Source organism: Micropterus dolomieu, linkage group LG23 (assembly GCF_021292245.1).
Source record: "Micropterus dolomieu isolate WLL.071019.BEF.003 ecotype Adirondacks linkage group LG23, ASM2129224v1, whole genome shotgun sequence".
Lineage (NCBI taxonomy): Eukaryota > Metazoa > Chordata > Actinopteri > Centrarchiformes > Centrarchidae > Micropterus > Micropterus dolomieu.
The window spans coordinates 9418500-9438758 of record NC_060172.1 but is presented as its reverse complement, the minus strand read 5'-3'; the positions used below and the strand labels follow the sequence as shown (position 1 = coordinate 9438758).

The following is a 20259-nucleotide window of genomic DNA, read 5'->3' as shown; positions in this document are numbered from 1 at the left end:
TGCAGATCAACAATCTTGTCCCTGATGTCCGTAGAAAGCTCTTTGGTCTTGCCCATGGTGGTGATGTTGGATGCTGGTTGTTTGGGTGTTGACAGGTGTCTTTTATACAGGTAACGAGGTGAGACAGGTGTATTTGATGTAGATAATTGGTTGGGATTGGGGCTGTGTCTTAAAGAAAGACTAACTGGCTTGTAGGAGCCAGAATACTTGCTGTTTGGTAGGGGGTCAAATACTTGTTTTTCCTCATCAGATGGTCATCAATTTTTATAAATTCATATGATGTGATTTTCTGGAATTTTCTTTGGGATTCTGTCTTTCACTGTTAGAATGTACATATGATTAAAATTATAGATTGTTGCATTCTTTGTAAGTGGGCAAACCTGCAAAATCAGCAAGGGGTCAAATACTTATTTCCCCCACTGTACATTGTAGTAAACTTATAAAGTATTCCAAACTGTTCACAACCGATTGTTTATTTTTAATTTTGATTAAAATTTTAATCTCTTCTCTAAAAAGGAATGAAATAAAAATGAAGATCTAATCCCAGACAAGTAGCCAAAAATAACTCAATACACAAACATTAGGATGACTCAGGTTCAGATGTGTAAAACATAACATAAAGCAGATCATACAGTTAAAACATAATTGCTGACAGCCTGTGTTTATTGTAAAATTAGGTTTTAGTTAATATACTCCACCATTGCGCATTTACTTCTTTATAATCTACAATCTCCTTACAGTTTAAAGTTTAAATATTGCTGATCTGATTCTTCCTGCTGTAATACTCAGCTATTTGGCTCTCTCCATCACGCTGTCTCACTTACACAGCAGACCTCGCTACAATACCTCAGTATCAGTCTCTCTTTTGCCAAATGGATGATTTTCTTGTCAAAATGATTTTGAAAGGCAATAAATATGCCACTGTCAGATCTCCAAACCTGAATCTCAAAGGATTAAAGGGTTGATGCAAATAGGGTTAAGCTATCAGCTTTCAAATGCAGTAGCAGGTGTTGTATAAGTGAGTGACAAATGACATGTCAGGTTGGAGTGTGGCTGGAGTGGAGTCGAGGGTGGTGCTGGGGGTAACGACAGAGGGGTCTTTCCCTAGAAGGATTTATGCTGTCTCACATATCATAATTTTCAATTATGAAACATTTAAGATTTATATATGAGCTGAGAGTCAAAGCACAGGTGTTGTTAACATACATTTAATGTAGTAAGGCAATACAGGCCATCAGGATCATTTCTCCACTCATAGGAAAAGTGAATGAAAGAATGATCTTAAATACTAATATAATTTATCATTGGATTACATGTTTACATGGATGGCATATTGATCTGCTACAGAGAATTCTTGATTCTTATTGGCTGACATGTTTAACTTCTTGTACAGACAGTATAACCAGATTTTTAACAGAAGTAATTATTTGCAATATTGATGCACTTAATGGACAACAATGAACGCAACAGTTTATGATCCAGCTGTTTAGCTAAAGAGCATTGTGTTCGTGTGACCATGAAAAATTTGACAAATATGTCAAATTTAATTTCAAATTTTATATTAGCAAGAACATGGACATTCAAATGAAATGATACTAAAAGGCAGAAAACACAAGACTTCTGATATAACATTGGCTTTGCTGAAGCTGCGAGCCTGTGGATTTCAGGAACAGCTTCAAGGAAAAGTCAAGTGCAAATGTGGCCAAAACTGCATAGAAAATGAAGAGATGAAAATAATCAAGAGTTCAAATATAGGAAAATAATGGACGAGGTGGAGGAAAAAAGTACTTCCTCAGCTGAGTCCATCACTAATATTACTAACCAAGGAAAAAATGGAAGCTGCTTACATTGTCACTACCTTTTTTGTGTGTAGTCAGTTTATCCCTTAGGTAGGTTTATTTCACCAATAAGAGCTAACTGGTAATGTAGCTTGAATCTAGGATTATCAGCTGCTTAATATAGATATCTGGACAATGTTTTAGAACAAGCTTTTGACTGGTCAGATATACATTAAAATTGACATTAGATCCTTTACAAACAATGAATGAGTGCACGGTCAATATATTTGTTTGAAAACATTAAGGAAAAGTGTCAGATTCAATTCCAACAGTCTCCCCTCTGTGGGCTGTAACACTCAGTGATTATTGTAGTCCTTAACAGTTTCTTTGTGGGTGGGCAGAGACCTAATGGAGGCTATCTTGATGGAGACGTAATTAACTGTAGTCAATTCAAATACTAAGTAGTTGAAACTTCCTACGGCAACTTTCTTACAAACCACTCATTGTTAATGAAGGAAGAAAATAATGATCCATACGGTCTGTAGGGTGAAACATCACAATTACAAGAAACATTTCAACCTGTGTCCTATTTATGGCAACATTACTACAACAGAGACAACAAAACTATATTTTAGCCATCTCATCTAAACTATTACTAAAAAACCAAAAATGAGCACATTGTTGGACAGAAAACTCAGTAGGAAAAAGTTGAACCAGATGGTCAGTCTTCAAAAATAATTTTCCGACCACCTATTTGACCTTTTTCTGTGCTCTTTTGACTCTAGAAGTTGATAATGACGAGAACTGTGGAAAGATTCAGTGTGTAAAAAACAAAAAACGGAATTTTCCATTAAGAACAACAAAAAATTACAGAAAAGCCTTCAAGCCTGAAATAACAACACAGTTTTCTGTCTCTCTTGGTCCCTCTGCTGCAGGATGCTTTCTAGTGCTACAACATGAAGAACTGCTTTCTTAAACAAAACACTTCACACAGAGGAATAAACAAAGACAACCACATTCCTTAAAACCTCACCACCGAGGAGAATTATGTTTCTTGGATATGGTTAGAAATTTACATCATACAGACTATTTTTAAAAAATGAACGTTTTATGCTAACTAATATACCAAATGATTTGAGGATGCACTGCAAAAGTAAGAAAAAATAAATGTCAGAGTTCACGAGTCGGTGCAGAGCTGTGAGTCTGGATTGCTAAACAGCCATAAAAGAGCATGGGAGGGCATTGCAAATGGCCATAACAAATCTGTCCTAGTTTGCTGGGAGGCATCAATTTTGAGGAGTGTGCTCAAAATTATTCTAATTCAAATCCTCCTAACATAACAACCTTCCAGCTGCGGGAACCTACACTCGGGAGCCCACTCCTCCTCCGAGAAGAACAAAGAAATAAGATGAAAGAAAAAAGGTTTCACACATTGTGGTAGGAAGAGCTGGGCTTCATTGGTTGTCAGTCCTGGAGCTATCACACTATTCTTGCAGATAATACTGACCACATATAAATGCAATTTGCAGTTGTTAGACATCACCCCCAAATTGTTAAAGAGATACAGTAGCAATAGCCAGGGGCAAAGAACACCACACTGTGGAACTGTTATGAACTCCCTTTAAACCGCTCTGCTACAGCATATATAATGTTTACATAGGTAATGGATCCCACTTTAAAAAAAAGGCACCTACCGCACTGCATACTTTCTTTACCTTGATGATTTATGTACAAATATGTACACATTCAAGAATATGTTTGAAATGAATAAATATTTCTGTATAAGATGTTTGTTTTATGCTTTCATAACAACTCGCTTTGTTAGTAGTTTCTATTAATATATTCTGGTGAAAAGAGCAAGTAAATGTTTTATCTTAATTTCAAAGGTGCAAACTGAATTGGGGTTTTAGGTTGCTGAGTAAAAGGAGGGACAATTAACTCCAAGTGTAGCAGCCCATAGCAGCAGGAAGATTCTTTAACCTCAAACACCATCATCTGAGGAGCAAACATTACACAAAGTAAATTGAATTATCAACAAATTTTGGCAAATTGCAAAGTTCCATATCCTTTCTGCAACAGTCAGTCTGTATAGATCTGTGTACATGTAAGTTTATCAACCAGTGAATGAGAAAAAACAGACGGCAAGCCAACATGTGCATATGACCATGAAGCATGTTGATACAGAGGAGGTACACTAAAATCAGTGCAACCCTTCAGGGTGCAGCTCCTGCAACCCAGCAAAGGAGTGATACTTACCCAGAGCTGGCATTCCTGGAAACAGGAACCCAGCCAATCTCATGGCTGCAGGTTAGTCCACCAGGGAAATATTGTAGAGTGATGGGTGGACTCCAGCCATGTCTTTGCTGGCCTAAGGTTACCTTGCCAATATCCGATTATAGATGATTACTGTAGACCTTCATTAAAAACTCTCCTTAAAAAGACCTAGTGTGGATCCAAGTGTCTATGTACCAACTGGACCACGAGGTTTCTGGGCCAAAACCCAACGTGACATCAAATTCCATCAGCGTAAAAGTAATGTGACTTTTTCAGTTATTTGGTTTCATGGAAGCAAAACAAGCTTGTCCTTCGGTGTGATGGAAAATTTGAATTTCTGGCGATGCGACTGTTCTTCATTGTATGCCAAAACACTTGAACAATATGCTATATTGGCAGGCAGGCAGTGCCATACATTGAGTTAAAAGCTCTCTGCCACTGAAGTACATCACTGCAGATGATAGAATGAATAATGTCCTGTTTCAAATGAAAATGTGGAAAGAGTAAAAACGTGGCGAGGCATATCATGCAGACTGTGCCACCAGAAGGAAGTGGAAAACCCAATTCATGCATTTACAATCATTAGATTACCGGTCTGGGATGGCTGCCATGTTTTATGAATATGCATTAACCCAATCATGTCTTTATCAGAATTTCTTCCATTGAGTTTGGCTACTTTCCCATGTGCTCACAATACATTATCTTACCTATTATTCATTTACCATTACTTCCATTATGCTGCATAATAGGGAGAAAAATTTTGCCAAGGTGCATTTATATCGGCATGGAACAGCACGACTCTGCCTTCAATATGCCATTATGAATCCAGCCTTATGACTGACTTCTGTTTCACTCCTCCCTCTCAGGCCTGTTGTGACTTCCAACCGTCCAGTATTTACAGTGAATACAAGATTGTGACTACATCTGGAATCACAAATGGCCCACGTTAACATGTTAACAGCCTCACACATAAAACAAAAATGCAAGGGAACTTTCGTTCAAAAGCTGAAACTGTTTACCTTGTAAATACACAATTTACTGCAGCTGTATATGACCAGGATTCTTGCCCTCAGGACAGCAGTAGACAGTGCATCTCTTGATCTTTCTATACAGGATTTTGATGTTTAGTTTTGCAAATAACATCTGCGGAGAACATTCACTCAAGGCAAAGAGTACATCATTAAAATCAAAAGTTACTTGTGGTGGGAAGATGCAACTTCTCCACACCACTGCCTTCTTTGAAACTGTAGCCTACTGGGCAGTACAATCCTTCACGCTGAGTAGAGCTGTGTCTATAACTACAGATTGGCTCGGCAAATCTCTTGGCAGGCATCATAAAAAAAGCAGGAGGGAGGGAGGGAGGGAGAGATAGTAATAAAACCTCGCCAATTTCTGTCTCTGACAACATGAAAGAGGGAGGGACAGGTAAATGGAGGCTGCCTGCAGTAGAAAATATGGCTTATCTTAGTCTTGTCTCCTAAACCCCTACAGGTTTTGAAGATAACCACATAAGGCTATATGTGTTGGAGGAGGGTTGCTTTGTGCAGGTAGAAAATGATCTAATGGAGGAGGATGGGGGACAGAAATTTGATGCTGACTATGAAATACGATAACCTCTCAGGGCAGATGCCTCACTACCTGCCTATCAATCTACACATATTCCCCACGTCTGAGTTTCCGCATTATTGCTTTTTCCTCACTGAATGTCATCCAATCATGGACTGAAATTTGCTATTAGATAAAAAGCAATAGAGTGAGAACACGTTCTGTCACTCATTTATTTCTTAAATAAAGTTATGCAACACCCATTTCAGTAGTGTAAAAAAGCAACACAATAACTGATTACAGCACATTTAGCAGCACTATCTGCAGCCAAACACGTCTTGATGAATGAATGAGTCTCTCCCAGACGTGTGGGGTAATTTGATCCACTGTTAATGCAGAACTACTGTTAATCAGAGTTTTGGGGGTTTACCAACTCATTTTGATTTTTTTTAAAGTTTCTCTTGTGATTCATCTGCCCATTAAGAGTTGCTCCAGATGTGCTTTCTGGTTCTCTTGACATGGCCATTCACATTGTGGAATATACCCAGCTATTCTGCCATTACTCAAATTTTTCACTTTGTGTACTTAAAATAATTAAGTCACAACCACAGGATGAAGCTAAGTTCTGCTGATACTTAAATGTGTCTTGTTGAATGTTCTTGTGACTTTCTGGATGAGTTACTCTTGGGGAGATTTTGGAAAGATATACAATCAAGAGAGGGTTCAATGCTATTCCAAAATTTCTTCAGATTATATCAAAAGTCAGACATGGTTGATTCTTGATCTACTCAGAAAGTCAAGTTAAATTTACCTTCTGATCAGATGAAGATGTTAATCATTCAAAGTCTTGGCCATTAGTAAGTAACTGTCAAAACATATCAACATAAAAGATGCACCTTCTACTGTAAAGTCTCAAATTATAATTAAGAGAATTAGTAGCATAAATTCCTCAATATCTGTATCTCTGTCAACATTATCAGGACCATTTAAAAATATGCAAGCATGTCTTATGGGCAAAGAGGTCAAAAACAAAATATACTAAACAACAGACATAAATACAGGACCAGTAAATAAAACATTCCTTCAATCTACATTCCTGAAGAGACATCACAATATTTCACAACTTGAGTGACAGTACAACCAAACACATTTTCTGGGAGACTGAACATAAACCTGTCGAGATGAAAACAAAGAAATGTGTTTGGAAAGAGGACAAACACATTTGGTGATTGAAAGATTTGCAGTTTCATTTGGAGCACAGGAAAATGAATTTGCAAAGATAAAACAATTAACGTAAGCCTCTGTAGTCAAATTAAATACATACTTTTTATACCTGAGGACTGCTTGTTTGATTACCTTGCAGACCAAGGAAATGAGGAGCTCTGAGCTTTTGTCAGTTTATCTCTCAGGATGCCACTATGAACTACTGCATTCTGCAGGAGGAACTGGAAATATTCAAATATGCTTTGGAAAAAGTGGAAAAGTACAGAGTGTTTCTCCATCTGTCAGACAAACAGACATTTGATGACAACTAACTTCCCAAAGTATGAGACCTACATATCAATAAGATAGCATTTATAGAAAACCCTGAAAGGGTACCCGCAGAGTACAACATGTTTTAACCTCTTCAAACCTGCTGGACCTGCTAGTGGGCTCATTAAACACAATTGTTGAGTCACAGAACTGTTTTAATTGAGAGCAAATATCCTACCGTTTCCAAAGAAACTAAATATCAGGCAAAATAATAGGAGTATGTATAATAATGACATCTAGGATGTTGTGAAAAATGCACAAGATGGTATAATCAGCACCCATTTTCCCCATTAAATACTTATTAATCAAACTTGAATGAATTCTTTCTGACAGTGTTAATTGTGCTGGACCTTTGAGATTTGCTCAGGCTTTGCGGCAAAATCATTTCATATCTTCTTTTTTTTTTTTTTTTTTAATCACAGGTCATGCGATTTCAAAACCACATGTTTGGAGAGAAGGCCGCACAGTTTCATCCCTATCATCTATTCCCACTGCTAAGTATCAGTGTGGAGCCCTTTTGTAGTCTAAACGGCTTTCATTAATCCTTTTAATTAATATAATGTAAAATACTAGAGTGCTTTTCATTTTACGCTCTCTGCTTAGTTCTTTTGCATCGGTTTGGCTTTAAACACTTTCATTTAGAGTTAATCTACGGATTGGCAAAGAAAGCTCTGAAATGTATGGCATTATTTTGTCCATTCGATTGCACTGGTCTAAAGAAAGTTGTAATCAGCTGTATGTGTGTCAGTGATCGGTGAGACATGAAAAGCTTTATTTCATTATTTCAAATTTGTGCATTAATAGTGCACAACTTTTTGTGCCCCGATGAGAATGTGATACGTCTACTGATAAAACTGAGACTCTTCTGGCTAACTACGTAAACAAAAGTGAATATTAACAGGCTGTACTTGTAGGGTGGGAAGAAGATAAACATGCAAATTTAGAAAATAGTGAACTAGTGAGTTTACAGCAGTTTACTTGACTCAGATTAACTTTCTGGGTTTGAGATGAGTTAGGTAGAATGTTTAACTTAATTGGTTGTGCCTGGCTCACTGTTTGTTTGTATCCAAATCAACACTCAGTGACATGCTGAGCATACAAAAAGGCCCTCAATAAGATGGGGTCTAAAATAAGAATCTTCCAAGCGTATAAACTAGAATTACTTAAACAATGTTACTCAGCTTGCCCATTCAAGGTTAGAAAAGGGCTGAATTACTTTAGTAGTAGCCAAGCACTGGAATAAACCTGCATAAATATCTGCATTTCGCATGGTGTAGAGAGCTGACACATGCAACTTTCTTTAAACATTAAAATACTAACTCAAGCTCAAAACAGCCCATTTCATTAAACTCTTGGCACATACAGTATATCCCCCTTTTGTGATGTGTGCCAAGAGCCTTTAAGAGGAAATCCACACATATTAAAGTTCACAATGGTAAATACTTTCCCCCCTGCTGCTTGACCTCAAAGAACTTGTTCACAGTTCAGAAAAAAAAGACAAAAGAAATGAAGGAAGCAGTAGAGGAAGCAGTAGTGATGGTGCAGTCCAGTATGGCCTAATAGAGAGGGTTCATTTTCTTTGTCATTGTGAAAGTGGAAGCACTCTGAAGAGAGCAACACTCTCCTGACCTCCTCCTCTTTTATCAGAGATGAGTGCTGATAAACAGCGGTTCTCCATGTCACCCGATGTGTCGTGACAAGACGGCCCACGGCAGAGGCATCACTTCCCGAGTCATACGATCTGAACGCGCGGACGCTTCCAAAGCGAGAGGTGCTGACATTTCCCATCAAAGCATCAGGAAAAGACGAGCAGACACTGACAGCGACAATGAGACGTGGGACATGGAGCGGAGCGAGACCGCAGAGCTGGCAGGAAGCAGAGGCTGAGGTCAGGAAGTTGCTGTGTTCCCTACGAGGCGCAAGCAAGCATCTAGCTGCCGGGGATGAAGCCACTACTGCTGAATGTGGGTCACTCTCCCTGGCTTCCACTGTGCTTTCTCTCCTCAAGCCTTTATTTGGAGCCAGGGCATTTGAATACTGCATGTTGTACCCAGGGCTCTGGAGTACTTGTACCATGCACATAGATGAGGATAATATGAATTTACTGTCTGTACTCCGACAAGGCTGTGTTTACTTCAGTGAAAATGTCAGTGACTCACCAAAATCTAAATTGTCAGCTCATCATTGACTGTATTTACCTATATACAGTGACTTAGCTGCTCTTTAAAGTCTTATTCAGGTTAAGCTTCTTACATGACCTTTTGATATCCCGCATCTCAAATATGAAAAAAAGCAATGAACACAATATTTCTGGCTCCCTACCAGCTGCAGCTCTTTGGCAAAGTCAGGTTAGTTCTATTATAGTGGTAATAATTATCATTTCATTAGCAACTGTAAAAGTTAGTGCTTGCCTTTGTGCTTGTGTTGAAATAAAAATTTACCTGTGTGTGTTCACAAATGGAAAGCAGATAAAGGGATAAAAGCTAGTATTGTGCCACATGGTATGATAACATGCATGCTTTCCAGCCAATCAGAAATAATTTGACAGCACTTGGGGGGGGGTCTGAGTTATTACACAGTACAGAGTACGTCTAGAGACAGAGTTTAGTAAATGCAGCGGGGGGAAAATTGTTGATGTGTCCTTAAAGCTGTGACAGTGTCCCAAGAGCCAAACGTGACAGCAAAATAAGACAACAAGCTTATGTTTGGAACATTTAGTGAGATTTGACTGATTACTCTTTATTACTGTCTCAATGTTTCTATCTGAAACTAGAAACAAACAAACCCCAGAAGCAAAAAAACACACGCCTCTGATCTCCTAATAAAGCTGTTAAGGCCAACGTGTTAGCAAATGGCAATTTACACATCCAGCAGACACAGAGCCACATTAGCATTCATTTTGGGTCATGTTTCTGGCCAACTGATGAATGTAAGGCCCCATCCACACTACTCTGTTTTAAACGGAGTAGTGTGGATGGAGCCTTACATTCACCAGTTTAAAACGAATACGATCGCTGTCCACACCAGCGTTTTAGCGCCGTCTATATTAAAACGACTGAATATGCTCATCCAGTGGTTGCTCATGTATACCGGGCATGTGCGTGCCGGTGTAAACATGAAACAGATGGTCTATTTCAAGAGTTACAGAAGATTTGGCGAAAGCATAAAGTTATGCAGATGAAAAATCACAGATTTTAGATTCTTTCCAAATTTTTTTTGCTTGGAGCAATAACGAGCGCTACTGAATTACACGGGATTTAAAAGCAGCTGTGGCGGTAGAAAACAGACTGGAAGTCGTCCCAAATTAAACGGCGACATGCACAGTACAAGTGTTGGCTATAAGTGTTATTTGCACAGTAAAAATATTTTAATAAAAAGTAGCATTGTGTTTCTGCTTTGCATGACTTATAAGAGAGCCAAATGTGAGCGTCTGCATTTCTAAAGTCCTCTGTTTTTGCCTGTCCACACTAAAACGCTACCCGGAGTTTTAAAACGAAAAACCGGGTGAGCAGCATTTTCAAACTTCTCTGTTTTAAGTCTTCGTTTTCGCCGTTTTAGTTTGGACAAGAGGTGCAAACGTAGCACCATTTACCCACTGCATTACATTACATGTTGAAGTATATTGTCTATTTGTTGTTTGCTTATACTGGCTAATAAAACAATCTAATCTAATCTAACCAGCTACTTGCCAACTATCTGCCTGATAGATTCTCTGTGGGTTCATTACTATGGGAGCCTTTCACATTCTATGTAGTCATTTGAGCAATTACAAAAAAACAGATTACTGAAGTTTAACAAAACCGCAAGTGAATGAGTGTCTAAAGAGGATTTTAATAACAGAATTCCCTGAGCGTCTCCAGCCACTGTGACTTTACCATTGTGACATTGTGATTTATGTACTGTCTATACAGTGCACAAGATGAGCGGGTAAAAAAACAAACACCCTGTGAGATCCCAGGTATTTTGCTGTTAGGTTTGGTGCTCAGAAGTCAGTGTCATTTTTTTTTAGCACAACAACACAGAAATCCCTTTTCATTAAATTAGGTTATCTAATGTTGTGACATTGAATTCTCTGTTGAAATTGTAATTCTCTAATATTTTTTCTGTGGCGCACAATACTTTTTTTCTGTACTTTGTGATGAGTAGAGCACCTTTCATGAACCATGTATTGATGGAGTGACTGTTATAGAATACAGTATAATATTTAAAAAAAAATTTTTTTACACTGCAAAAGACATGCCTTCTGCATCAGGACAAGCAGAGCATGCTAGATAACATTAAATACAACAACGCACACTATTACTGTATTGCCATGGTAACCAGATTTGACACACCACTACTCCCTATTCTACTGCAGGACATACTCATGTAGGCCCACACACCGCATGTTTCTGACAGCGCTGCTGTGGCCACAGGAAAACTAGGGCAGATTCCACAAGTGGCGAGACTTTGCCCTTTTGCCTGCCTGGCATGCCATCATCTGCAATAACACAGATCTTCAAAGCTGGACGACTGAAAAGAAAGAAAATTGGAAGGAATGACAGAGGCAAAGGGGGAGTCAGAGGAGGATGAAGAGGAGGCCTTCTGATTCATCTTTAAAGATACTCCTTATTGCATCTTTAATCATCTTCCTCGATGCGCAGGGACGACTTGACAGTTGGCTTCCAGAACTATTCAATTCACACTCTATTGAGTTGAGTCACTCAGGAGGCTCACACTGGGCTTTCTTCTCCCTGCCCGATCTCTTTTTTAACTCTCTTGTTTTATCACTCCTCATTTCCATTCCTGTGAGAGGCTCAAAGAGGCAGCCTGCCTAAGAATTGCAGCAGTGTATGGATGCTAACATGGTCAGCTAAATGTTTCAAGAGGCAGGGGATATGACAAAGCCTTCCTCTTGTACTACAAAGCCTTGCTGTAACTTTGTCACACCACGCCCTGACTGACAGATTCCCACATCCACCCTTTTCTCTGATTTAATGAAACTATTCTCTAATCTAGATTTCAGATGAAGTAGTGAATCAGTGAAAGTGAAGAACACTGTCAAGCACAGACTCTGGGTTATGGAAGACTTATTATAATATATAATATTATGACTGACACTAGTTCATACATTTTACAGAGGAGGTCTTAAGGAGTGTAAATGTTACTCTGAAAGTCTGAAGACAAATGCTTGCGTTTCCTCGGGGTTGGGAATTTGATAATGAATGGTTAGCACTCTAGTCCGGCTACAGGAAGGAGGTCTGTGACAACATATGTAAATATACACACAAAAACCAAATCCAAAGCATTAATTCATAAATTCATTTCAGCTACCCTCTGGCTCCTGCTGATATGATGAAAACATGCTAGTATCCCTGGATTGACCATCCTTCACATATTAAATAAATGCAGGGTTAAAAAATGGCATCAACTTGTGAGAAATTGGCCGATTTTATTTGAAAATAACAGGGTGCCTTTTGAAATGTATTCATATCACTCTACAGTCAAGAAGTCTGCTTCATTTTGTTGATTATTCATGAAATTACACAAACACAGTTTGTACCAAGAAGTCGGTAAATTATTCTATTTTTAATTTTAAAATACTAATCAGTGTTTCATATCAAATGATTAGTCTGTATAGAGCCATGTTTGTAGGGTCACACAGGGCAGGTTTCACCACTATTTTTGCAATCCAACTATGATCACCGGAGGACAGCAATGAAATTTCAAGGCAAATGTCCAGAAGTTGCTTCTATGTTTTGGCATTGTCCTTTGTAAGCTACTATAATTTCCCAAAGGATATGAAGTTTAATTAGGAGGAACTCTTACATAATCTTTCAAGTGGAAAGGTAAGTAACACAAAAACGGTTTTGCTGTCTTAGTGTTTTTAGGTCTATCTGTTTGCATTCTTTTCCCATTAATGCATGTTACTAACTCGACTTTTTCCCTGTCTTGTAGTTTTGTGCTTTGTCGTCCCTCTCATCTCCCCTTCTGTCACTTTCTGCAGGTGTTTCTGGCTCTGGAGCTGTGGGGTCTGGATCTGCATTTGTTGGATGACTGTTGCCCCCATGTTTCTGCTTGACATCCATTGCTACATGCTACAATTTGTTACTATGACAATTATTTTTATCATTAATATTGATATCATTACTAGTACTTTTATTTTCTGTCTGTACAACTACCTTTACTTAGTCACAGTTCTGTCTTCTACTTGCTAAAAGGTATTTTTTTTTCCTGCCTGTGTTGCAAAGTGCTTGCTCATGGTAGGAAACTGCTGGGTCTATGTTAATAACATTACAAAGAGTTGTTATGAATTAGCATGATATAAATAAAATTGAATTTCATTGAATTGGTAAACTCCTGTGGTGAGAGGTAGAGTCTATACAATTAAACCTAATCAGTGCTGATGTTAAGATACAACAGCATATATATTAACAAGTGCATCAATAAACTGTTATGAGGTTGTTGTCAAGGCTTTGTCAATGGGTGATGAAGAATAATTATTTAGTGTTTAGTGAATAGTACTTAGTGTTAAAAGGTTGCTGTATCAGGACGTTATTGCTGTGGAGGTGTCATGTCAATCAACTGTTGAGGTTTTTAAAGACAAACAAATATTTCTGAATAATATTGATTAAAATTACAGGTGCTACCATGTTTTTGCTTAATGAGTTATTGAGGCTTAATTAATACCCTACAAATCTCTAAAGTTAAGTACGCAACAATCATATTTACAGTGTGTTTCATCATCATTCCTGAGTAAGTTGGTAACATTGGGTTCCTCACATTTCTCTTCTCGCTGTCTTCACGCCTACAAGCATAGAAAAACGTTCCGTCCTCAAGCTTTGTCAAGTCCAAATAATAATTTATTCTCTAACCCTGAATATTGCGTTGACAACCGTGTAGAGGAAAGAAGTGCAGAGACCGGAGATCCAAGCAGAACCTCATGCTCCCTTTGCCCCATTTCCATAGGCAGAGTCAAACGAAATTTAACACTGGCAAATATTCACTTCAGCAACCATTGTGGTCCTTCTGAGACACAGTTCTAATGTCAGAATATAAAAATGTTGCTGTCAATAATTGTTAATGTTTATGCTATACGATAATGAGCCCCACATAAAGATATTTATAATAAAGATAACATTGTTGCCCACATCGTGGATTCAGGTTGTTGTCTTCTATAGTAATACTGCATGAGCTTGAAATACCACAGTGTAGTGTAGCAAGGCATTTCTATGCGTAATCCAAAACTATTACCTGGTCAAACAGCACAGGCCGTTTATACACAAACTGCTTTGAGCACCTGTTCACAGCACATTATTCATACAATCCTGTCCTGAGAGAAAAATCTCTGGATGTTGAGCCACCACTTGAAAAGGTGAACTGTACAGTGCTGCTACACTTTAACCCTGTCTTCTTCTCTTTATCTTACCTGAATTAAATTACTGCTGGCACATCACTTGGCCCAGTGAAGAGGGAATTAATCAGAAGGATGAAATATGGCATAAAGTGCTCATTTGGCTCTTTAGACCTTTAATGAACACACATGGCATTGCAACTCATGTGCTGGAAAGCCCAAGACAGAGAATATTTTGTGGATTGGAATTACATAACATTGACTACACTTGCATACACACCATGATCTTACGCCATCATAAAATGCTGCAATTAATTTTGAGGTTATGTAAAACCTTAACCTATCTAATTATTCTGCTTTGAATGAGGCTGATTATCAAAACCGTAATTAAGACATCCAGTGCCGTGATAATTGTTCCAAATGGAGGGCTATCTGGACATGTAAATCCTATATTTCTTACAATCCTGTCCACTGGGGCTTCACAAGATTCAGCATTCACACTGCATAGCTTTGTTTACATGCAGTCTTATTGCCTTAAGCCTAAACCTTGGACAAAATAGATGATTATGCATGAGCATAATTATAAAGGAAGATATAAGACTGCAGTTTTTGACAGGATAGAAATGACTCATGTTGGCTGTGGTTTACCAGGAAGCATGCAAATAATCTATTCATCGATAATTCTTGTGTATATGACTGCTTGGAAACAGGAAATTTAACAGAATGAGATTCTCCTGTGCATGTAAAGAACTTGATCATGTTTTTTCCGAAAGGTAAATGTGTAAATATGCATTAAATGTGACAGGATGGAAACTGAATGAATTTGGAAGCAATCAGAACACACAGAGTGCGGCATAAGTATACTTTTTAAAGGAGACTTACTTGAGGGTGAACTGTTCAACAGAGGAGTTGGGCATCAAGTAGAGGAAGATTCTGAGGGTTTCCCCAGGCTTCAGGGGCTTCTCAGGCAGCCTGAGGAACATGTTCTTGTCTAACTGCTTGTCCACCAGCAGCTGCTCTTGGCTGGCCTGGTACAGGCTGATGCTCCCAATGCGCAGTAGGGGGTGCTGTGACAGAGGTTCTCCCCTGGAAACACCACCACCCCTATGACCTGAGCCCTCACTGCACTCACCATCCAGATTAGGCCCATGGAGTGTATAGTAGAGCTCAGCCTGGAGGGTCTCACTGGTTAACCCATCCAAAAGCCCGTCACTGGAGCCTTTCCTCCGACCCAGTGGGGCTACATTGGTGTTAAACCAGGACGGAGGCAGCTCCAGCTGGGCCAAGCACTGTGCCAGGTTGCCTTTCATGCGGCAGGAGGTTTTAATTTCACGGACATCCCGGAAGGCATGCAGACGGACGCAGGGCAGCTTGTCCTGAGCCTTGAAGTCATCCCAGTCGCGGCCAGCGATGTAGAAAAACACCTGGACTGTGGGGTTGTTGGAGAAGACCCTCGCCTGAACAATGAAGGCCCGCACCTTCCAGTTGACTGTCAGCTGGCCAGGAATATCCAGTGGACTAGCTGGCTGGAGCAACTCCTTGGACAGGGCCTGGTCCCGGGCAAAAGGTCCAAAGCTTATGTTGATGGCAGGGAGGTCTTTTGTCTGAAAAACCACAAAACTTTCAGAGCGCTGCAGCGGGTGTCCAGTGCTGGGGCTACTGCCGCTCTTACTGCTGCCGCCAACTGGTTGTCCTGTGTTCTGAGCCTCCCGCAAAAAGAAAGCAAGCTGTGCATTGGACATTTTGAAGTTGGCGGGAAGGTACACATTGGGTGGTGAAGGACTGGCTGTTACTGCTGAGGAACTGAGGAGGGCATCTGAGCTTGTTGGAGAGATTTTACCTGCAAGAGCTGTGAAGATAGGAAGGAGTAGAGAAAGGTTAAACCTTTAAATACAACTCATCTTTTATTAACAGAAATATTTAAGAAAGTTAAGGTAAAGTTAAGCCAATAGGAGTTGCAATTTCTGATGAAGAGATACAAAGAGTAGGGGTCAGTAATGTAAAAACAATGAATGAGGTATAAGCAGGAAATCACAGAGGTCTGCTCTACTCAGTCAGCCATAGAGAGGAAGAGTGGAGAAGGTCAACACACGCTAATCAGATGATAATTGGACAAAACATGTCAAGCGTCCAGAACACAAGCTAACCAGTGAAACATGTTGTTCACATTGTCAAGGTGCAAGGCACGTGATCTTTATCACCACACTCAATCAGTGTTTGGCTTTTCAACATCTGAACTAGAACACACACAAAACTCTTTCAGATCTTTATAAAAAATTGACAAAGATACAAACTCACTAGTGACATCGGGGAACCCTAAGTTTCAGAATAAAATGAGAAACTTCTGTTTGTATTTGAGTAGTGTATACATTTTATCCAACTTACTGCACTGCACTTGTTGAGAAAAACAAGGCAACATAGCTTAACACCTAAGTTACTACAGTGAAATCAAAGTAGGGCAGAATCATCGTAGAACAAACAGAATAAATGTGACATACTTATCAAAATTATCCAGAATTGAGCACAAGAACATAGTAGCCTGTCCCCATGGTCCAAATCACAGATTAAAAGTCCCATATTCCAAATGGTTTTATCATTTAAATCGCATCCTTTAAATCTGTAAAAAAATCAAGAGGATGTTTTTGAAAGGAAAGCTTCTTCAAAAGGTTTTGTTACTCAGCAGGAACTCCATAAAAAGTGTTTCTTTTTTTGGTTTCTCTTTAGAAAATCTTTGTCATGGGTTACAAAAGAAGAATAAACAAGTGAAAAAAGAAAACAGCAATATGCTCCAGCAGTTCTTCACTTGGCCATGTTCTTGTTGCTGGCTACAAAGGTTCCACCGAGCTTCTTGAACTTGTGCTTGTCTAATTCCCCGTGGTTGAAGTCTTGGTTTAAGAGCGGTTCAGCCCCACGCAGCAGCTCTTTCAATCCTAGACTGTGCATGGCTCCAGGACAGACTCTGACAGACAGGCAGAGCCTCCTCCTGGTTGGTGGGCTATACGGGAACTATAGACAAAGCCTCTGACGCCGCCCCATCTTGCCACACCTAGTCTCTAGTCTATAATCACCATTTTAGCTCCCGGTCAGAGCTAAGACACACAGATCTCAGAGGACTTGACTTACACCACACACACAGACACACACGGAGGCGAAAGAAATAACACTACAGCTCGATTCATCCTCTCCCTCTGGACGTGTTCAGGCAGACTCTTATGTGTGTGCATGCCATTGTGTGTATAAGGGCTTGGGAGTGAGTGTGTGTGTGTGTGTGTGTGTGTGTGTGTGTGTGTGTGTGTGTGTGTGTGTGTGAGGGCGGGGGATGGATGTATTGCTTGAATGCCTCCAGGCAGAGAGAGAGTAAGAGAGTGAGAAGGAGAAGGGGAGAGGGAGGGATTAGGTAAAGATTATTGATGAATTAGCCTAGCTCTCCTTCCCTTCTCCTCCTCCCTTCTCCTCCTCCCCCATTTCGTCTGCTTTAGCCCCATGAGAAATCCATGAGAATGAGGGGTTACCGGCTGGAGGGGGAGGGGTATCTGGACTGCCTCCCTGCCTCACTCACATGTGCCTGGAATTCCCATAATAAAAGAGAGTGGGATACGTGTGTGTGTGTGTGTGGGCCCCATAAACTGAATCGCAAACAGTGGGGGTAACAAAAGATGAAGCCACAGCCGAAGAAACATCCCACACTTACAAATGAGCAGTCATAGCCATAGAGAAGGCTGAAGGAACTATAATGATGAGAGAAGCTACTTAGAGGCAGTCTAGTCTTTATCAACCAAAAGCTCTGTACCTCACAGGAATGTATGCGTGTGTTGGTGTGTGTGTTTCTAAAAAAAAAAAAAAGAGCCGCTTGCCTTGATAAACATTAAAAGAGACAAATATGCACAGCAATCCGCAAACGTCCTTTAGGGCTCCTCTACCAGAGCGCCATCTGCTTTGTTCTCCTGGGTCCAAACACAGAGCCACCACTTAAATGTCCCACTGTTACTGTATATTCTACCAGCCACATGACAACTTTACAAAACTGTGAGGCTCTACAACCAAACCTAACCTCAGGAAAGGACAGAATATGGACCTCACATACAGTATATGGATATATACCTAGTATGCCTGCCAATGTTAAAATCAAAGAGGTGTATTTTCCCCCTTGAACGTTTAAAGCCCTATATTATTTTACTGCTGTGTTTAAGAAGTAAGTAGATATTTGAACAGCATTACAGACCACATTTCTTGATCCATCTCACTATGTCTTAAAGCAGCAGTAGCCTAGAGCTCAGAGAAACCTTGACTCCCCAGACCTGTTGGGACTTTGACTTTGAATGTGAAACATCCTCCTCTGCCTCGGAAAAACTACTGTTGAGGTGTCCTTGAGCAAGGCTCTTTAAAGAATGTGTCTCGATGTGTTCCAAAAGCACCTGCTGCTGGCCAAGCAGCCCAAAACAAAATCCATTCCAGCATGCTGCTGTTTTTAATGGTAATTTAGTTTTTAAAGCAGTTTGCTTCTGACTTGGTACTGTTGACTGCTTCTCTGTCCTGCATCTGTTCGTTTAAACACGGGGAGGCTGGAGGGCCACATCAGGGAACTTGAGGTAAAGCTGTGACTCCGAACAGCTTGCTGGCAATATCTGAGCGTGTGCAAGCCAATAACACAAACGGTCACATAGTATGTTATCATCATTGATGTGAAATATAATGTTGGATCAACTGAAACAGGGTGCTGCAGGAGCAGAGAGAAAATGATTTAGGAGTCGCATTTTAGTAGTGTTCACAATTACCCCCGGATATTGGTAAAATACTCAATAAATTAACTTATACTTAATATTTTTTATTGTTGTTTATTTATTTCCCCATGCACTTCTTTTCAAAATTAAAGTTTAAATATGTTTTGACTTATTTTGGCCCACCATCTCTAAGGAAAAAAGTTCCATCATCCCTTCATCTGTTGAAAAAACATTGATTTCCCAATCTTCTACCAAAATGTGAGTGTTTCTTCCATTTAAGAAACATTGCAAGACTCAGATCCCTGGCAATCTACAAATGGGTCCAAACGCTGCTGCAAGGCTGTTGACCAGTTCCAACCGGACAACTCACATCTCACCCATTCTGTCGTCTTTACACTGGCTTCCCATCAGGATCGGGATTCATTTCAAGGTTCTTCTTTTCGTATAGAGCCCTGCAGGTCAGGCACATGGATACATCCCCAACCTGCTCCACCCTAAATCACCAGTAGGTCACTTTGGTCTTCTGACCACTGTTTACTGGTTGTTCCTTGCACTAATAAGTGATTGTGTCTTTTAAGTGGTAGCTCCCACACTGTGAAGCTGAAGATTATTTTATTCAAACTGGCCTTTGTCTCACCTCCGACTGTCTATGTGTGTAATCTTGTGTTTTTTTAAGGTCTGTTGTTGCTTATGTTTATTGTTGTTTCTTTACTGTTTTATGGTCTAATTTTAAAATTTACTCATGTAAATCCTTGCTCTGTCCTTGCTCTGTGAAAGGTGCCATATTAAATAAACTTTACTTACTTACTTATTATGGGTTAAGGTTAGCATGCATATCAAGCATTACAACAGAAGCACATGATTTTCATTGCATGTTGCATAAGATGTCCATAAATAGGGTGTAGTCTGTCATCCATTTGTGGACTGAGGTTAGTTGCCTTTAAGTTAAGATTTTGAATGCTGCTGGAATAAAATACAGTGAGTATACTGTGCCAAAAGTACAATGGTCAACCTCATGGGAACTGGGAACCAACAATGACTCAGATACTTTGATGTTGCACCTGAAGGTCACACT

At 39.7% G+C, this 20259-nt stretch overlaps 1 protein-coding gene across 1 annotated transcript in view; it reads right to left on the bottom strand.

The window, feature by feature from the left end:
* tmem132e (transmembrane protein 132E) overlaps positions 1-17060 on the bottom strand; it is a 120188-nt gene extending 103128 nt beyond the window's left edge. The window contains exons 1-2 of the mRNA XM_046039884.1: positions 16962-17060; positions 15346-16312 (exon numbers count right to left, since the gene is read on the bottom strand). Of these exons, the coding sequence (XP_045895840.1) occupies positions 15346-16312; positions 16962-17040 (1046 nt within the window). The 5' untranslated portion in view covers positions 17041-17060. The remainder of the gene's footprint in view (positions 1-15345; positions 16313-16961) is intronic.
* Between the last annotated feature and the right edge of the window lie 3199 nt (positions 17061-20259).